Here is a 20,136-nt window from a genome sequence, read left to right as displayed (position 1 = left end):
GAAACGCCTTTTTTCCATATTATTTAACAGTTTGGCATTTCACAAGGTCAAGTTTTGATTTCACGTCAAATCTGGAGGGGAAAATAATCCACACAAATGCAAGCATGTCACTTCAATAAGCCCGTGGGGACGTTTCAATAAACCCCGTTTCCTATAGATGATGCCCATGGGGTAACCGCTGTAATTTGCATCGGTGCACACCAGATTAGCAGCCCTACAATAAAACTGAGGGCCAGCAGAGCGACCACAGAATTAACAGACGGTACCATGACAGTGGGCCCTTCACAACTCTGACAATGACTCCAAAGGCGCCGTTGTTTTTAATCGGTGGAAATGAAAAAGACACCAATGAATCCCCAGGAGGCAACATTGCCAGCTTGTTGAAGGGAACTGGACACTGCGGAACCACTTGGGAGACACAATGTGAACAGATTGGATATCTGAGAGGGGGCAAGGAAGGGGACTAACGCCGGCTTGCAGATAATGGGTCCCCCTGAGCTGCGAAATCCAGCCGCAGATTGCCGCACAAAGGGACATCCTGACATCAAGTAGGGCCTGGCACAGTGCAGTACAGTGCAGTCCCCTGGGTGGGTCAAGTGGCCAGTTTAGCAGCATGAATACGACACTTTGCACCTTCAAAGCGCGGGGATCATAAAACTGATGGCATTTAACTGTGAGACCACGTTCCGTTTATTGCACTGGCTTGAATCAGCCTTGAAACAGATATTACTCAGGTCTTAGTTTTAAAAAATGCACAAACACCCACACTTTCATATCTGCATACACACAAGTATTAACATGCTGTCGCATATTCTATTTGAACGTCATTCATACCCAGAGGAGAATACAAAAAGGAATAAGGGATATAAGGAAATATTATTTTCACCCAATGAATAAATGAAAAGAAATAAATAGCACGGTCCCAACACACTATTTGGCAGAGACGGAGATGGAGAGCACAAGAAATCTCTTCAGAGGGATATCCCAGCTCCGGGCCTCTGGAGAGCCTCCCAACAGGGCCCTGGGCCCTGAAAGAGAAGCTCTGTTTAGTGAGTGTGAAGTGTTGCTCTCCGTTAACACCCTGCAACAGCAAGAGAGGAGGGTCATGAGGAAACGCGAGTGTCTGGAAAAGCGCTCCTCACTCTCGTACCCCGGTCTACAGACCCGTGTATCTCAGACTGTGAGGGTCCCATTTGCAGCAATCCAAGAGGTAGGACAAGGCCCCTTCGCTTCTGCAGTCTTTTGAGTTTTAAAACACATCTGTCTCATGGTTGGTTTTAATCGATTAAACGTCACTTTGCTCTGTTAAACGCTTTGGCACGTACCATTTTTTTAACAGGTGGATAGAAAAAAAACACCAGCCTTCTGGTGCCAGGTTGGAAAACGGCCCAAGGCTTTAAAACAACAGAGAAGAAAATGAGGCCAACCGTTTAGGATCTTTGTGTATTTAATGGTTTTGTAAATGCAGGAAACTGTAATGTGTCACATATATCCGTCGCCCTGCGCTTTGCCCAGGGTGGTCGGCTGAACACAGATCTGAAAGGGAATCCCTTTCTGATGTACGAAACAAGACGTTGGTTCACACCTCAGTTTTCAAGTGCAGAATAATAATAAAAAAAAAAAATTTGCAGAGCACAAAACCACAACGCAGTAACTGAAGCCTCAGACGGCACACTCGACCAAACTGTTCAAAGCTTGCTAATGGGCAACGGCAACACATCCTAATCTGGATGTAATCCACACCCACAGCTCCCACAAAGACAACTGGAGAAGCATGGGCATGTGCATTTTCTTTTCTCCAGTGCATTGATGTCAACCACACACACACACACACACACAAAACTTATTCATTTTAATTCCTGCAGCCTGGTTGTCAGATTCCGCTGCTCAGCCACGTGCAATCAGTGTTTTGTTACGCGGTCCTAATGGTGTGGACTTTGTTGGGTTTTTTTCTTCCTCTATGTGGGGCTTGTTTGAGACTCAAAACTCCTCATTCACTCGATTCTTTCTTTTGCTTGTTTGCCAGGCTTCAAGAGCAAATCCCAAATCCTGCTGATGAGATCAAAATCAACACAGACACTGGGTCAATAATCGGAGATGGTTTTTACGCCATGCGCCGGCTCAGGAAGCCTGTGCTGCCGATTAGAACCAGAAAACACACTTGCCTCAGCAGTCTAGAGGCCTGGGAAAAAAAAGTGTCACGATATGCCCGTTTCAAGGATGTAAAGACGTTGTGCAGCGTGAATCTATTCAAACATGACTGGAGGCGGCGCTGTGGAAGAATTCATTCTTCAGTGGAGTGGAATTATTCCGGATGCAAATAAGCAGGTCACCGTGTGCTGTGCTGCAGTGCATCACAATGACAATCACTTCATCAGAGTTTCATCAAACGTTAGTCATGTCGTGGGCATCTAACATGCCTATTTACATCCACTCGAGCTCCCCCCATTGCAATTTACTAGCAATACCCCCTCTAGCTAGAGGGTGGGAGAACAATGCATTAGCACGAGTGGAATTGAAAGTGAAGTGATTGTCATTGTGATACACAGCACACGGTGCACACAGTGAAATCTGTCCTCTGCATTTAACTCATCACAGTGGGCAGCCACAACAATAGGAGTAGGAGTGCATGACAGGACTGAGATGAAATTTCAAGATAAAGATATATCTCACAATATATCTTTAAAATATTATTATTTTCAGGCCATATTACCCAGCCCTACAACACTCTATTCAGGACGGTGATGCACATGGAGAGCAGCAGGCCAGTAAATATACATCCATCAAACTGAGACTAAAGCACATAAAGTGAGTTTATTTAAATATGATTATATGTCCATAAACCAAAGACCTACTCATAAAGTATAAGTAATGCAAGAGCAAGGCAAGAGATGTCATGTCTGTGAGTGAGTTTTGGAGTTCATCCCTTAAAAACGGAATTGGGCAGGACAGTCAGTCAGGACAGAGACGTGGAGGAAAAAAAAAAAAAAAAAAAAAAAAAAAACACACACCTAGTCTGTTAATTGTAAATGAATACCTAATTTGCCTAACTTTAGGGTTTAAGTTTGAATTGTCAATGATTACTTCATTGCAGTTCATATATATGCTAATAAAAATGACAAACATTAAACAAAAATCAATTTTTTCTGTTAAAGTCATGCATGCTGTGCACACCGAACCCTCCTCCAGCTCCAAACATCAGCCATGAATTATTGCCGAGGCTGGGTGATTAAAAGCAGATGGCACCCAGGCCACCTTTTTCCACTCATTTGCCCCTCCCCTCCCTCAGATAGAAGAACAAAACCAGTCTGCTGAAACCCAACAGCCCTGTTTTATTTGATTGTTTCGGAGCGCAGTGGGTCATATATACAGCGCTAATTCACGTAATCTTGGCCAGAAGATTTATGGACTCCGGCATCTTGTTTAAAAAAAAACGTGGCATGATTACGAAATCCATCACAACGCAATATACCCCTACGTCTAAAGACGCCGAAGATTTGGGGGACATCAAATGGGAGCCGGAACAGTTAGATAAGCCAGAGAAAGGAGTGTGTCCACAGGAAGACACCCTCAATCTCCCTGCTGATTTCTGGTGGGCAGGATCTTCAGCAACGCCTGGAGGGCTCCTAACTCGTCTCCGGCATCTGGCCCTACATGGACAAAGGCTGCGGAGACGCAGCTTTTTAAACACGTGCCAACTGTAACACTGAAGCTCACTCATATCTCATCTCCGCTGAGCATACGAACGCCACCTCACCCCCACGGCAGAGTCAGAATGTTATCGCCCCCCCCCCCTCCCCCGCCACCATCATCAGGGCGGCTTAAAGACAGCAATTTCATCCAAGTGTCTGGGTTAAACCAACAGTGCCCATCTCGTAAACAGGGATCCTTCACCTTGAAGTCTTTGCCATTTGGACGCCGCGAGACAACATGTTGTAATGAGGTGGAAAAGTACGAGTTTCAGGAGAGAGAGAGAGAGAGAGAGAAAAAAACGCCTTTACGCAAAGGCCTTATGTCTCACATGGCTTTGATGAGCACGCTCTACAAGGCACATTCCTGTACATTTCGGCGTTTCGCTTTCAGGCGGTCAGAGAATACTGGCCCTCTGGCGAGCAGTCGCCTCCGCATTTCTGCCGCATTCCTCCTCGCTCAGCCCTGCCTCCGGCCCCCGTCGCCGAACTATGATTAGCAAAGCATCTGCGGCGAGAGGAACCAGCTTTATCGGCCGCAACCACCCCCCGCGGCCCCGAGTCAGAGGACGCAGGGAAAGCGTGGCGGCGAGTCCCACCAACGCGGCTTCCCCTCTCCCCGGATCCGCCAGCGTGTGTACGGCCCCGTAGAAGCCTGACTCAGAGGGGCATTCAATCAAAGGGACTTTTCAAGAGAGCGCTTGGTCTCTCATTGCCGAGGCTGACGCCATCAAAAGGCGGTAATGTGAAGCTACATGTGTTTGGAAGCCGTCCCGTTTGTTTTAATTAAGTTAGGGAGGAAGTGAAGAAAGGACCCTGCGGCTTGCGGGAGGGGGGAAAAAAAAATTCGCATGGCAACAAAAGGGGCTGTTCTGGGTTTTTTTTTTTTTTTTTTTTTTTACAAGGTTACACACTTGTGGAAGTATGCACTATCAAACATGAGACAGTGTCCTGTAATTGTTTACGATGAAAAATGAAAACCAGATTGAAGAGTTCAGCCTAGTGGCCAGAACCCAATGAGCTTAACAGTGGGGTAAATGCCTCCTTTTCTAGTAATCAAAGTAAAAATAAATAGATGTACAAAAAAAAAAAAAAAAAAAAACTATTGATTATATTGCTCAAAATAAAACTCAACAGAGTTGTATGCAGACCGCGCACAATGACACCGTGACGTAAATGCAGCGAATTAGCACAACTGTCAAGGCAGCGGGGAAAAGTGCAAACTGCACAGCAGTACAGCCACAAGTACACACATTACGTTCAGAGTGACTGCAAAACATTTCAACTTTCTAGCAAAGCCTGGTGGCTGACGCGGGGCATTGTGGGAAATTCCTCCGCCAGCTTTGACGGACCTCAGTGTAATTTGCACTTGTCAGATCTGGACAAGCCTTCCCCCGGCTGTCCTGAGCAGTTCGGGTCTCATCCGCTGAGGCAGGCGATGAAACGTGGGCAGGGCGGGAGGGGCGCGCACCTGGTCGGCCCCGCCCTCAAACCAAGGCTGGCGCAGACAGATCCATGATGGACATTAATAAAACACCCTTCAGAACTGCAGCCAGGCTCGCCCGCCTCCTCCCGGACCGGCAGAATACAGCTGATGTGCACCGGATTATACAACTGGAGGCAGGGATCTTCAGATTTCACTTTATGGAACATTTCCTACTCGTTAGACCTAAACGGAAGTTGCAGAGAGATGGACCAAATGGTTCTTCTCTGCAAGAACCGGGCTTGAACCCGACAAGTTTGATTTATGTGCCTGATCTGCTCAAACGGCGCAGTCTACGTACGCCGTTTGTGCCACCTAAATCTCCCAGAAGAACAGGGAAAGAAAGGTTTCACTTTTCCCTGACCTACTTGTGGGCTTTCATCTGATCCCAGGCTTGAGGATTACAAAATTTTCCCGAACATTCTTACCAAACTGAATTTGAAACGGACTGACGTTTCAAAAGCTGGCAATCAAAAAAAACCAATCAAGACTGTGGCTGTTTTTAACCCGGTCTCGGTTATGGAGGGAAAAAATATTAATGACCCAAGAGCCAAATCAGTACCTGGCAGGAGAACGGGGTAAAGCCCAGTCGTCGTGCCTTTAAAGGCGGACAACCGACGTGCAACACGAAAAACCGAATTGGGCATTTCCTCCGCAAACACCTCCGGCCGCATTTATAGAGGCGCGCTGCTGCTTTTCTCCAACCGGCCCAGCAGGGAAGGTTTCATACCCACTCACAGAAGACCACTTAGCTTCTCGTTTTGTGAACGGCTAGGTGTCTGCTGCACGAAAAATATTATCCTCAAAGGGACTTTACGATGATTTAAATATGGCCAAAGTATCAGCAAAATCTTCCCAAAATAGAGGACCCCAAGGTCCAACATTTGTGCAATTTCACGGTCTCACTTACAATCCACTTTAGAGTTGTCTGCCTCGCTGTCCAGATTTTAAAAAAAAATAAATAAAATTGGAAAAATCTCTCGGCGGCGCGTCAGAATTACCTCCGCATTAGTGCGGCACCAGGGACCGAGATAGGATCCAATTTTCCAAACAGAAGGCAACCGCATTATTATTCCTCGCTTCGCGCGGGAAGGGAGTGCACGCGCTTGGATTTTGATGGGCTCGGACCTTTCCCGTGTCCGGAAAAAAAAAAAAATAACACTCAGTCAGCCTCTCGCCTCCATTTTGGCAGCACCTCAAGCTCTCGCATTCGTGAGCCAACGATTCAAGAAAAAAAAAAAAAAAAAAAAAAAACTCCTCCAATCTGATGCATCCGCCACGTGAAATGTTTCCGGCTGGAAAAGTGACTCGACGTTTGGTTATTCAACCATCATAATCTTTCAAAATGCATCTGGAATTTATACAGCTCACCCAGACAGGGTTTCAGTAAAAATAATCTAATAAAAAATGTAAATAACACACCATGAGTTGGTTTCAGTCCGACCCTACCACCCTCCCTTCCAGAAAATGGGGTAAAATGCAATAAATTCATCTTGACACGAGAACAGATACCACTGATCACATAGCAGCATGAGATCACAGTTGTGGTTTTTGACCAACACTGTTGTGGACGTTTGAATTTTCTACTAAACGAAGGGAAACTGTGAGTGATGCGGAATCCATTTTGGCTCAGGCGCTGGGTGGCCTGTGGAAAATGTCACAGAGCACTAATGAGATGGGACTTCTCAAACCATCAGAGGAAACCAGGGCCAATACTTGGCACTACGTGTCAAATTTGTCAAGATATACATCCCGTGTAAGATGTTAGGTGGTGGACACAAATGTATGGCTTCTGTATGGCTCCAGAACTCCCAGCTCAGGGAGATTTACTAAAAGAAATGTTTTATAGAGGAAGAAAAACAATGCTTTACTTTATCTAGCGATCGCGAGGCGATTCTAAAAGCCAGAATTATGGCATCAGCGAGTGGTGCTCTGTGCGCATGACAGCGAGAGCTCCTAACATGGCCCGTCGTTCAGGTTTGCTCAGGACAACCCCTTCAAGGCACTAAAGCCAATTTCTGATTGGCGACTAACCGTCCCGGTTCCCATTCCGGCCGGAGAACATCGGCAACAGCAGCTGGACACCATTACATTCATCACCGGATTCGGCAATCAGGGCCTTGTCCCTTTCCTCCCTCCAAGAACAGCGCTAGTGGTTATATCAAGAGGACTGATGAGCGCTATTAGCATTTGGGCCGCGTCCACTTTCCGTCCCCGTTCTCCATCGTCCCTCACGCAGACGTCACTCCCGACCGCTGTGACCGCCTCAAAACAACTCAAGTGACCGATTTCCACGCTTGTCACCAGTTTACGATTACCATGAAAACAGACAAAGGCTCCTTTTAAAGCCAGGCCTGCCCGCGCCCCACACGGGGGACACGGGGGACACTTTGCCATCTTGTTTCATCTCTATTTGGTTTTTTTTTTACGGAGCCTGAGCAGACGCAGGAGAACATTCGCCCGGCCCTCGGACTTATGGGGTTAAAAACGTCCGACGCTCGGCCCTAAGCTGGGAAAACGCGGGTTTAGCCCAGGGCACTGGCCGCTTTGAAGATTTCCCCCCTTGACCAGGTTAACACTGGATTAGAAGCTTGAACTTTGGATAACTCTCCACCCACGTCCAGCTCCACCAAAGGGGGCTTCAGATCACCGCCCGAAGGCGGCGTGGAAACAATTTTACAATTCCATTTCGTTTCTTTTTTTTTTTTTTTAAGAAACTTTCCCCCTGGTTTCCCTCTGGAAACGAACGAGTTGCTCTACGATAAAGACCTTAACTTAATAAGTAAAAGTATGATACACAGGCGCCAGCCAAACATCTGCTAATATGCTTTAAATCCAAATGGATTGTTACAAGGCAAACGGCCCTCAGACAGAAATGTTTTTAATAATCCAGGTAAAGCGCGGAAAAGTGCCCCGCCCCCGTTGGCCCGGTTCCCGGCGCAGCCGTTTCTGGCTCCGCGCGCCTCACCTCTCAATCGAAAAGCTGCCGATTCCGAATCTGTGAGGTGGGGCTTGCCACGCAACAACAAAGTTTGCGAACTGATTGAAAAAACTTTTTAAAATCTGATATAACTTAAAACAAAAGAACGCCTTTGTTTGGCGGTGAGGGGTCCGAGGGCCGCTATTAGCACGTGAATCGATTGCCATGTCAATGCCCTTGTTGAACCTCCACAACACCTTTTGATGGGGTGCGAGTGTAAGGCAAAAGAGGTTAACCCCCCGCGGTTTGCCACAAAGGGGGCTCCCCTAGGGCCTTCGGCTCGGTCAACTGGCCGCTTTTCCCCAATATGCGAGCCACGGGGGTGACTTCACAAGTACGCCCGAGGAGGCTCGATCGGACCGGATCTACCGGGCACGGCCCGGGCAAGGCGACTTCTCCACGCCATTACAGCGGAATTAACGCGGGCCGCCAGATCTAAAGCGGCAGGCCCGGTTTGTTCCTTTGGAGGACGAGGTAGAAGGTGATGAAGACACATGAGGAGGAGGAGGAGGTGGAGGTCCCCATCCCCCTTTCACTTGATACCAAATGGCAGAATCCAGCGGGCCAGGCTGCTGAAAACAGGAAATATCCACATCTGTCACCCCCGTGGTGAAGGTAAATGAATTAGCAAGTCGGGCGAACAAAAAAAACAAAAAAAAAAAAAAACGATCACTTTTTACCCCGCGACCAACTTTTCACCCATCAACCAACCAGACTACCGAACTTACTTCTTTTTATTCAACACATTTTAAACGAGTAGGCTACACTGCGATTATTAGTAATATAATAAGAATGATCATTATTGTTGGAAAATGTAAAGAGTCCCGGTTTATCAAACAAATATATTTACTCCGCAACGTAAAAAAGTTCCCGTCCACCTCCGACCCCCCAAAACGAAGTTACTGGGGAGCAGAAATCCGCGCCGCGTCCGGAGGAAAGTTCTCGGCTCACCTGCGCCCAGCAGCCCGGGGATGAGGAGGAGGAGGAGGCGGCGGCGGAGGACGGACGGGAGGCTCGGCAGAGCCGCTGCTGTCCGCGTTTCGGGCATGTTCCCGCGGGGTGTCGCATCCAGCGCCCGGCGGCGCGGGTTGGAGCCAGAAACGGCGCGGATGCGCGGTCCGCGGAGGACAGAAGTCGTGAAGACGCCGCCCGGGCGGCCTGGGCTCCCGCGGGAAGTGGTTTGTAGGTAAAAGGGCCGCACCGTCGGACAGGACCGGGTCCTCCTCACACTTTCATGCCCCAAACGTGAAGCGGCGAGACGCTCCGTCCGCTGCTGACGTAGGATGGATCCTGTCCCCGGGGGACGGAAGCGGAGCTGGGGAGCGTGGGAGCGCCATCTACTGGCGAGGGCGGATCACTCAAAAAAAATCTAATAATTATAAAAACGCACCGAGGACGCACGTTTTGTTCATCAATTCCTGAATAGATTTGATTTGCCAAGTTCACCTTAGTTTTCCAAGAGATTCAATTAAATCTTTGATCTGGTCTGCGATTCTTTGTTTATTAAAATTTGTGTAAAAATGCACCTGAAGCATGCACCTCGTTGAACATAAATGTATGCTTGCATTTTAGCTTGCTGACTTTTATACTAGCCGTACCCCTCTCTATTTTTGTACTATTTATTTTTATGACTTTATTCTTAGCAACACACAGCATAAACAGGGCGGTTCACTGCATGCTGTACGGCTATAACTATGCATGTGACAAATCTTGAATAATTATAATGGCAGATGTGGTATGTGGTATGAAATGTAAGCAGTAAGTGAATTGCAGCGAGCAGAGACAGTTTAATGTTCTCCCCGACGTAATGAAGGTGATTACAGAACAGCACCCAGGGCACATGGTGAAATGTGCTCTCTGCATTTGTGAAAGTGAAGTGATTGTCATTGTGAAACACCACAGCACACGGCGCACACAATGAAATGTGTCCTCTGCTTTTAACCATCACCCTTAGTGAGCAGTGGGCAGTTTGTGGGGACAGTGCTTTGCTCAGTGGCACCTTGTCGGTTCAGTCTGTTTCCTTACCCGCTAGGCCACCACTGCCCAATGTAATCAGTTTTCCCTAATTTTAAAATGATAAATAAATATATATAAATGCAAAAATAGTTGCATTTACAAATCAAAGAGTAGTTCATAATATTCTATCAATTGAAACAGATAATAAGGATAATAAGTAAAATGAACATGATAGGTGACATGAGTGGTATAAATGCATCTAGTGTCATCGATACCTCAAGAGATCGGCCAGAAATTTGATTCCCAAAGTGGTTCCTGGATGTTTACAGAGATCCTCTATGGAATGCACAGAAATACATGCTGTGCAAATGAATGCAGTGCACACCATTTTAATAAACTTAATAATTACCACAACAATATAGAGTTATGATTTTTTTTCCCATCATCCTGTACTTGTATCACTATTCAATGAAACAAATAGTTTAGCTCAAGATCTTTAGCTATTTTATTGGGTAATTACTGCAAATCAACACCATTAGCAGCAAGTGAAGGCACATTATACATTTAAATATAGTATTTTTTAAAAGAACAACCAACTAAATAAAAAAAACACACACCTACAAAAAAAAGTCTACAATTCACGCTTTAACTGAACATTTTCAGATGGGTGCATGAAAGTAGTGCAAATGATTTTAAATCTGTGGTCAAATTGCATAGTGATATCAAAACATGTTGACAATTTTTTCCTGAAAATAAATTCTCACCCATCAATGATCTGCTTGAACACTTATAATAACACAAGTTCACATAGCCAATAAGGCAAGTGGCAATATACATTAAATCTGGTTGTAACGTGAATTTTTAAGTTCTTAAAATAAAAATGCTTACAGTTAATGTTGCATATAAACAGACATTGTATCCATCTGGGTTGATACATCCATGCTAATGGATAAATGGAGCACATAAATGTTCCCTTAAAAACAGAATTTATCAGAAAAATAAATGTACAACCGAGTGCAAGAAGGTACTGAAATTATATTCTTGAATCAGACTTTTGGTCAAACATCAGAAATGAACAACATAAATGACCCTCTGAATGGTCAATAAGAAACAAAGTCACACACCTTTAAAAAAAAAAAAAAAAAAGTTACTAGATATAAAACTGTTGTTGGTGTTTTGTTCAGTAGCTGACACCATTATTCAAGGCATTGATGAGAACACACATATATAGAATTTATAAAATCTGATAAAACAGCTAATAACAATTTCCACATTCATTTCCGTGTAAAACAGAGAACCTATATCATACCTGTCTGGACTGCCTCTGAAATACATTTAGCTAAGCCAAAGAAAGCAGGTGTGATTTTATTCATGTGGTCTCTGCGTGGGTAAAAGCACCAACTGCTGATGGACTTTCTCCCTGGTCTTCTCCATGACAGACTCACAGTGTGTGCGGAGGTCTTCTTCAAGGTGGAATTATTTTAAGATGGCTAGCGCAGCTTCTCTGATGCAATTGGCCGCTTTCTCGATTTCCACTTCAGTTTGCTCAATGGTAACCACCACCCGAATGCTGTTGCCACGAAAGAAGTCAGACATAAATGGAATTAGTTAAATTCAGCACATCTAAGTTTTAGTGAATCGTAATGTTCTGAAGACTAAACAAAAAAAATGGATGACCTTGGTGAAGGAAGAAACTTTTCTTCTTTGTCCAGGTACCTTGCCTGGGTCACGGCAATCTGTCTGTCCAAACACTGAAAGCAAACAAGCAAATGCTGAGCTTCACTAGTTCCATTCTGGTTATTGTGGCAAACAGAAATATCGTGGAAAGCTTACATAATCTATAACACTACGCAGCATCTTCATGTCCGTTTCCCTCGACCCCGAGCTCCGCTCCAGCTGCAGGTGGAGCGCTGGGGCAAAAGGCTCCCCGACTACCTTTAGGCCAGGGATTCTACAATGCAACACAAACTACCAATTATCAAATCAAACAACGTCTCTTTACAGAATCCGAACCAAGAGGCCACAATGATCATTTCCATCAATACACCCACACACACTTGGCAAAAACGGAGAAGTGAGAAAGGCCAAATGGAAAATGTGCTTTTCATAGAGAAGTGGTCAGGCCACAAAGTAAGAAATTCAATTCCTGGGCATTTGAGCCCAGCTGAGGGATCCATGTGAAATACCCCTCCGCTAGTGACCTCAATCAGGTCTCTGAGGTACGACCTGTTGACCCTCTCAGCACAAATTAGGAATGAGAACTATGAGAGTTTGACCCACAAGCACACTAGCAATCTCAGTGTTTTGAGTTCCTCTCTGCAGTGGACAAGATGTCAAGAATGTGCAAGGTTTTGAATACTTATTCTATTTCTAGAAAAAGCACAAAAAAAATGCCTGCGGTCCTGAATTGTGCAAAAAACACGTAATTGAAGAGAAATATCATTATCTCACCCTTGAAGAGACTTGTGAACATGCCTGCATTTCTCCCTAAGGATGGTGAAGATGTCTTCAACAGAAAAACAGAAAAATAGATGAAATACACAGACAAGCATGCCTTGCTCATCAATGATGATTATCCTGTTTGCAGGAGGTGCTTCACCCGTCGAGGTTCTGCTGAAAATGATACATTTACCTCCATCTGAGAAGCTGTGATATGCGGAGAGCATCCAAAACTCATCCTCAGAGGGAGCCAAGCCACAGTTACAGATAAGCAGGGCGCGATTTTCACTTCACTATAAATCCATATAGTTTCACATAGTTACTGTCATACAGGGGTGAAGGGGAAACCTGCACCTTGACACCCGCGCGCCCATTTTACAAGACAAATGGAGATTGGGAGGTCAAAGATAAGTAGCAGATATATGGAACATAATACAGGGAAGAATATTTTTCACACTCCAGTTAATAATTCTCTCTGAATGAGCTGAGCCCATTTTGTCTCACTCAGAAATGTGGAATCAACAGCCCCTTCTGGTGAACTCTGCAGCTGGAGATACTGACACTACAGATTAATTCTGCATCTATTCTGCAACTGTTTTCTCCATGGGTTGCTCACATACTCAAAAACCAATCGTTCATGCCTCAGCTGCATGAACATTGTTAGCTGCCCTTTCGTGGAATGTCAAAAATACACATCTACAGCACTGGCAAATTTCTGAACATAGTGTACATCAGGGCTTCCAATAATAGAGGCTTTACCCACGTTTCAATACACCTTCATTACTGGCTCAGTGAGAGATCATACGAAATCCATTGCTGGACCAGCTTTCCCATAACTGAAATCTTGATGTTCTGACCTTTCTAATACAAAGAGATATAAAGGAAAGTTCATAATGGGGAACCAGATATATTTCTAGTGGTATTTCAGAACAAACCACAACAAGGATCGGTAAAATGACCCCTGGAATTGCTAAAAAAGGCTATTTTAATAAAACATTACATCACATTCAATTATATTTGGCTAATTTCATGGCCAGATTCCAAACATCCTGACTTTCACTGATATCTCTTTTCAAATTTCTATTATCATGACATCAATACTCCAAGGTAAAGAGTGAAAACAACAGTCCTGAGTCCAGGCCTCAGCATATGGTCTGAATCAGATCAGATTCCTCAGCGTCGCACTGAAGCCGTGCCAATTTAATTAGGAGAACTGAAGGAACGCTCTTGGTCATTTTGAAAAAGAACCTATTATAGTGCGGCTCCAAAACTGATCTCTGGAGATTTGTTATTCAGGGAAGGTTTCAGGGGCTGGAGTGTGTGACTGTGTGTGGATGCTCTCTCCAGCAGTCCTTCACCTACCAGGATCGTTCTCCATAATATTGAGGGCCTCTATTGCAGCCGCTGCCAGCATGGGGGGTAGGGAGGCGGAGAAACAGTAACCTTGTCCAGACAGCCGCTGAAAATACATACAGTATAATGACCAACCTAAATGGACACAACACAAACATTCTTAATGCTCTGTACAATGATGACTACGTGAGTGTGTGTGTGTAGTTTTTTGAAGCTGTGTAGTTCATTTTGCACTGGTTTCAAGTTCAGTCTCTGGGGGTAATTCAGTATTTCAGCCAGGATTTTAAACCCACTGTGTCTTACATCGTTATATTATCATTTCATCTTGTGGGGGATCTTTAGTCATGAATAATTATCTGTAACACGCGTTCTTCCAGCAGAGTAAATGTGCTGCAGATGCACTGCATATGACAGAAATATGAATACTTCATCTGAACATAAAAAAAATCAATTGTGTCAATTCGCTGCAGGCCACTGTCCTCCTGTGCGGTTTACATTTGTAGTATTTGCAGGGACACTTTGCCGATTGCTGTAAGCGGTAATACCTGATGATCAATCACAAAGGACCTTCCACAGCAGAAGCCCCCTATGGAAGCAACAGCATTCTCCATGTTTGCACTGATGAGATCAATGTCATCAATCTGAAACAACACACAAATTACGTTTACATTTACAGCATTCATCAAATTCCTTTATACAGAGCGACTTACAATCAGCAGTTAAAGGGACAGTCCCCCTGGTGACTTTAAACTTGTGACTTTCTGACCGTCTGGTTCATAGGCAAGTTTGTTACCTACTAAGCTACTACCACCTACACAGAGCTACTTACTCTGTTATCAAGAACATATTTCAATACAGTTGAATGGGCTGATATTTTCAAATCTTGTACTGCTACTACTCACATTGACATCAAAGTGCTCGGTGACCCCTCGCCCATGCTCTCCCAGAACACCAAAGGACATACTTTCCTCCAGGAATATACGAACTTTGTATTTGTACTTCAGATTCACCTGTGGACATGAGGCTCCATTAGTGCAAAACATCATGGCATGCACAATATGGGACTTCATTATTATGGACTAAGTTGTCTTTTACCAGTTCAGGAAGTGGGCAGACATCTGCGGTGTTTATATATAATCCCTCCACTACGATGAATCTCCGAGTTACTCGAGCTTTTCGGGGATTCTGAAACAGAGCACAATTTGTCTTTTTTATCTGGGTTGTTTAGTCCTAGAGGTCCTCATATTCGCTCACATTCCATCTTCCAGGGCTGTCACTTGAGCTCAAGCCCATCACTCTCACCTTCTGGTCCTCAACTTCTTGCTCTTTAAGCAGACGCTCCAGATCCTCCATGTCATTGTGTTTGAAGTATTTGATGACACTGCGGGAGGCTTGCAGTCCCTTCTGAATGGAGAAGCATGCTGCCTCGTCACTGTAAGGGATGAGAAATGAGCATACCTTGCACTAAACTCCTCAGAGATATGAGTGTTCTTAAGATCTTAACTTAACTTAACACTTACACAAAGACTATATCTCCCCTTTTTGAGTATGCTGGAATGGCACTGGCAATTGTTGCAAAGCCATAAGAGTAGATAATGGCTTCTTCGGTTCTCATGAACTTGGCCAAACGCTCCTCTAACTCCAGATGAACATCTACAGAAGGCACAGATGAAGCAGAGTAGTTCATCCTCACCCCCCCCCCCCCCCCAAACCCCACCCCGGCCTTTAAATATGTTCACTTAAAAGATTTACCAAAAGTTCCATAAAAGCCTCGTGGGCCACAAGTACCAACTCCATACTTCTGAAGTGAGGCCAGAGCCTTGCGCTGCAAACGACAGAAGAAAAACCGCCTGATTACAAGAAAAACAAACGACATGAATGTCCATATATAGAAGCTTGCAATAGGCAAAAAAAGTGGCTATATTAATATATGTGTGTATATATTATTCTCCCATGTACTATGGGTGGTAGTAGCCTAGTGGGTAACATACTTGCCTATGAACCAGAAGACCCAGGTTCAAATCTCACTTACTACCATTGTGTCCCTGAGCAAGACACTTAACCCTGAGTGTCTCCAGGGGGGGACTGTCCCTGTAACTACTGACTGTAAGTCGCTCTGGATAAGGGCGTCTGATAAATGCAGCAAATGTAAATGTACTATATATGAATCATACCAAAGGGAGGTAGTCAGCATTTGTTTGTTAGTTTTATTTACCGTATTTGTTTGCAATTATACCCTCGGGGTTGTAATCACTGAGAAAAATACTACTTCACTTCAACAAGTTCTGAATCCAAAGGCACACAAACCTTCACTCGCTCATTGTCGAGGAGCCCCAAGAAGTTAAATGAGGCAAAGTTAATGCACTCTTTCCCATTTACAATGATCTTGTGGCTTGGAGGGCTGTAAAAAGTGAAAACATTGCCATTAGGGAAAGGCGAAACGCAGTGCCAATGGAATAATAAACGAAGCGTAAGCATCGCCAGTACAAGATCGCTGGTGCCATTGTTAAGCAACAAGGACGAGGGGAAAATCATTGACTGTGCCAACACTGACGCAGAGACAGTTTTACCAGGAGTTAACAACCCCCAAGCAAGGGGGAGAAGAAGTGTTCCACTTACCCACTGACTACATCATACTTAAGGGACGGATGGTCTTTCGACACCTGAGGCACCAGGGGCTCGGGCTGCCATTCTTCAATTAACTCTTCCTTTTCCTAGGAGTTAACAGTATTTAAGATGTAAGTATTTGTCCAGGTCGCATCCCACCACGTACAACGCCTTGATCACAAGAGACATCTCACCTTGTCCGTGAGGTCCGATCTCTCCTGCAGTTTGTAGGTCTTTGAAAATAAAAGCCGCACGATCCAGAGTATGAGGATGCCTTCCAGGATCAAATGATATGCAGGCGCCTGAAATCCAAGTAGTTCAAAGCAAGCAAGTTAGTCTGTTATGTTTCCATGTCTTCTCCATGAACCATGAAGACAATCACTCTCGTGTCCCACAATTTTTCAGATTGCACAACAAAACTGACGCCTATGGAAGAACATGTGAGCTTGAATATTTTAGGATCTTAAAAAAAGTTGTGATGACAGCATTTCACACCCTTGGCTGAGCCCAGTCACCTTAAGACAGCGCGGATGGTCTTCCAAACGTCCTGAAAATGTGGTTCATTCCAAAGCGCTCACGAATGTAAAGAGACAACTCTGATGAGTAAGATTCACGAATTGTACTTTGTCTCTTTTCTTAAATTTTCCAAATGAATCAAATGGAGATTTATTCTCCTGTTTTTCAAACCTTTATTCTAAACTCTACACGTTAAGCACTATTATCACCAGTGAGGTGAATCTATTATAGTGATATATATAATTAATAGTTAAATGTAAAATAGTGATATAGTTAAAAGGCCAGCATCTCTAGGTGTTTCACTTTGTCTCTCTGGCTGTACTGTTTTTCTGTCCCGAAAAAAATGTCGTTTGTTCAAATCACAGTATAAAAAAACCATAAACTCGATGCCAACGCCAACAAGCCTTTCCTGTCTTCTCCGGAGCCCTTCTTTCGTAATTACTGGATGTCGTAACCCCTGCTTCTGGTCGGCCCTCTTGCTCCGATCATTGCTGGCCATCTACCTGTCCATCGCTGCTCGGCATGAACTACATTTCCTGGAGTACTACCGCACGGGTTTGTGGCGCGATTACATTTCCCGCGGCCACAACGACAACGCCGCCCGAGAGAGTCCGAGATGCCACTGCGTCGGACCTAAAAACAGACCCGCGTTTCCCAAAGGCGCCGTGCTCACCTCGTAAAACGCCTGCACCATCTCCACTAACACCCACTGTTGCCCGGACGCCATTTTCCTCTCGACAACCACGTGACCCGGCTGCGCCCCGCCCCCCTCCGTTTAGCGGAACGGGAGCGGTTTTCCTCTGGCGAGAGTTTTTCACGGTAACTTCTTACGGTTTGATGCGCATTCCGTCCGCAACACAGACGGTATTATTGTGCACAGTTGACAAGACCGCACGCAAAAATATATTACGTGGCTGCTTAAAATGACGCCAATGTGTAGTACTACTATATTGTTCCCTTGGTATGTTACATATTTTTTAGATTTGTAACCGAACTAGCATGTTTAGGCTATTTTCCTTTTAATTTTTGTTTCTTTAAACCCATGGCTATTTGGGACTTAAACGTAATGTCGTAGAGCACAAAATCACAGAAACTCATTACAATAAAATGTGTTAATGCCGTATTTTTCCTAATTTATAGGTGCAGCTGCGTTCAGAAACGTGCATACAGGAAAGTTCTGACGTTGGGTGTGTACATACATTTAATTCAAATACCACTAGAGGGCGCTGTCAAACCATTGCTTCAGAGTACAAGCAGTTCTATCTTGGATCAGGTTTCCATTTCTACACCAAGAAACTGGGAGACTGACTTCATATGTCTGGTCAGACCATGTCTACTCATTAAGTGGGATTCATGGATCACTGAATAGAATTTTATAATTGCAATAAAATTTGCCAACTGCATTAAACCCACACGAGGCTAGTCACAGGCCACTGCCATAAGTCCATGTGATTTCCAGCTTCTTAATGTGAATCATGTGCATGTTCTCGGTAAGAACACAGTGGTTAATGCTTAGATCCTTCCACAGGGCCCCATGCAAAAAAGGAGGCTACTACTGCACAGACACGTGCCTTGAGCTTAAACACACGCCTCAAGGACTCCGCAACTGAGTAAATACATACGCAAATCTGCTTAAGCACCATTATGATCAATCACTATACCCCATAGGAAATACACAGTGCATCCAGAAAGTATTCACAGTGCATATAAATTTTATGTTACAACCTTAATCCAAAATTGATAGAATTAAAAATTCCCCTGCAAATTCTACACACAACAGGGGCCTGCCGCAGGTAAAGATTAATTTATTCATATTCACTTTAGAAGCTTGGATGGCTGAAGCTGAAAAAATGAGCATCCTTGTTAAGTGAGATTAGAACAAAATGAGAGTTATTACTCAGCTGAGTAGAGTAAGCAATCCAGCAGTTCTCCTGCCACGTTCTATATACATCTTGAAAATCGGAGGTATTTTGAAGATTATCAGTCTAAATAAAATGCAACACATTGTGAATCACCATGGGCAACTCAATTTACATTTTAAGCAGTTTAAAGTCCTGCAGTTGTCTAGGCATGTCATGAATAATTACAGATAATCACATACGCCAAAGTCAACAGTCACTGAAAGAGCCCCTTTATTGCAGAATAAACAGAAGCATCCAGAGAGACTTCATATTTTATTTAATAATGTTTACACAGGTAACAAAAGTAATAATTAACAGGTGATTATAAGTGCAAACATTAGCATGCAATCCAATGTACTAAGCCATAAATTAAGTGCTGAAAATACAAACTGAGCACATTCTTGTAATCTTGTCGAACAAGGAGATGGATATGTCGCTGCTGCCATTCTTAATGCACAGAACAGATACTTGATTAGCATGAAGTCAACTTCAGCACTTGTTCTGGTAAAACAAGCCTTACCAGAAACACAACTGCCTCTTGTCAGAAACACTCTCCAGCTTCCTTTCTGATCATAATATGCATGTTCCATATGCAGAAGCATGTGACCTGTCCACCCACGTCAAGGAGAAGGACATGAGGCAGTCATCCGTTGTCCCAGAAACAGACTCCGACCAGCAACACCTGCATCATTGGCCACTAGGTTGCCAAGCAACAGGAGGTCTGTAGCATAGTGCATAGAATGTAAATGAAAAGTCCTAAACAAAGGCTACAGCTTTTCACGGACTGATCGAAAAGACCTTGAAGACCTTGTCCTTTTGGTACCGGCCTGCTCCACACACACACACACACAACATAAATCTATTATTGCACTGAGAATCCACTGGATTACCATGAGGTTTCAGACTATGTGGATTGCATTGATTGTGCTAGTCCATCAGAACTCCCACAGGGAAGAGGTTGACTCATCCGCTGGAAAAGAAAATATGTTAACTGAGTGTTGGTGGTTCAATGTGGTTTGGATTGTGTAGGAGTGGTTTTACATTCACTGCCTCAGTCGGTGCCCTTGCTGTTGGCCCGGATACCCGGTGTAATGCTATTTATGTGGGTGCGGCCACGTTGGTGTGCAGGCAGGCGCTAATGCTTGGGTGGAACAGTACGTCATACATCTATTATTCATCCTCGCAGAGCAAACATGGCTAAGGACACACAAG

The 20,136-nt window shown here is 44.5% G+C and overlaps 2 protein-coding genes and 1 long non-coding RNA gene across 4 annotated transcripts in view; 1 reads left to right on the top strand and 2 right to left on the bottom strand.

Moving 5' to 3' along the window:
* ror2 (receptor tyrosine kinase-like orphan receptor 2) overlaps positions 1 to 9,402 on the bottom strand; it is a 48,359-nt gene extending 38,957 nt beyond the window's left edge. For both annotated transcript variants that reach the window (XM_028974238.1, XM_028974239.1), the window contains exon 1: positions 9,104 to 9,402. In XM_028974238.1, coding sequence (XP_028830071.1) covers positions 9,104 to 9,200 — 97 coding nt within the window. In that variant the 5' untranslated portion in view covers positions 9,201 to 9,402. The remainder of the gene's footprint in view (positions 1 to 9,103) is intronic.
* Positions 9,403 to 10,589: 1,187 nt separating this feature from the next.
* Positions 10,590 to 17,780, bottom strand: sptlc1 (serine palmitoyltransferase, long chain base subunit 1). The gene is made up of 15 exons (XM_028973290.1): positions 17,697 to 17,780; positions 16,702 to 16,809; positions 16,520 to 16,614; positions 16,208 to 16,301; positions 15,653 to 15,725; positions 15,421 to 15,553; positions 15,203 to 15,332; positions 14,996 to 15,085; positions 14,803 to 14,910; positions 14,446 to 14,541; positions 13,910 to 14,006; positions 12,560 to 12,614; positions 11,942 to 12,059; positions 11,786 to 11,859; positions 10,590 to 11,678 (listed from the first exon to the last, which is right to left on the bottom strand). Exons 1-15 carry the CDS (start codon positions 17,748 to 17,750, stop codon positions 11,585 to 11,587), a joined length of 1,419 nt encoding a protein of 472 aa, XP_028829123.1. The 5' UTR covers positions 17,751 to 17,780; the 3' UTR covers positions 10,590 to 11,584.
* Positions 17,781 to 17,814: 34 nt separating this feature from the next.
* Positions 17,815 to 20,123, top strand: LOC114786293 (uncharacterized). Its single transcript, XR_003749189.1, has 3 exons — positions 17,815 to 17,842; positions 18,164 to 18,210; positions 19,521 to 20,123. It is a non-coding gene; the product is annotated as an uncharacterized LOC114786293 (long non-coding RNA).
* Positions 20,124 to 20,136: the final 13 nt, after the last annotated feature.

The sequence above is a fragment of the Denticeps clupeoides genome, chromosome 3 (assembly GCF_900700375.1).
Source record: "Denticeps clupeoides chromosome 3, fDenClu1.1, whole genome shotgun sequence".
Lineage (NCBI taxonomy): Eukaryota > Metazoa > Chordata > Actinopteri > Clupeiformes > Denticipitidae > Denticeps > Denticeps clupeoides.
This window is presented reverse-complemented; position numbering and strand designations above follow the sequence as displayed.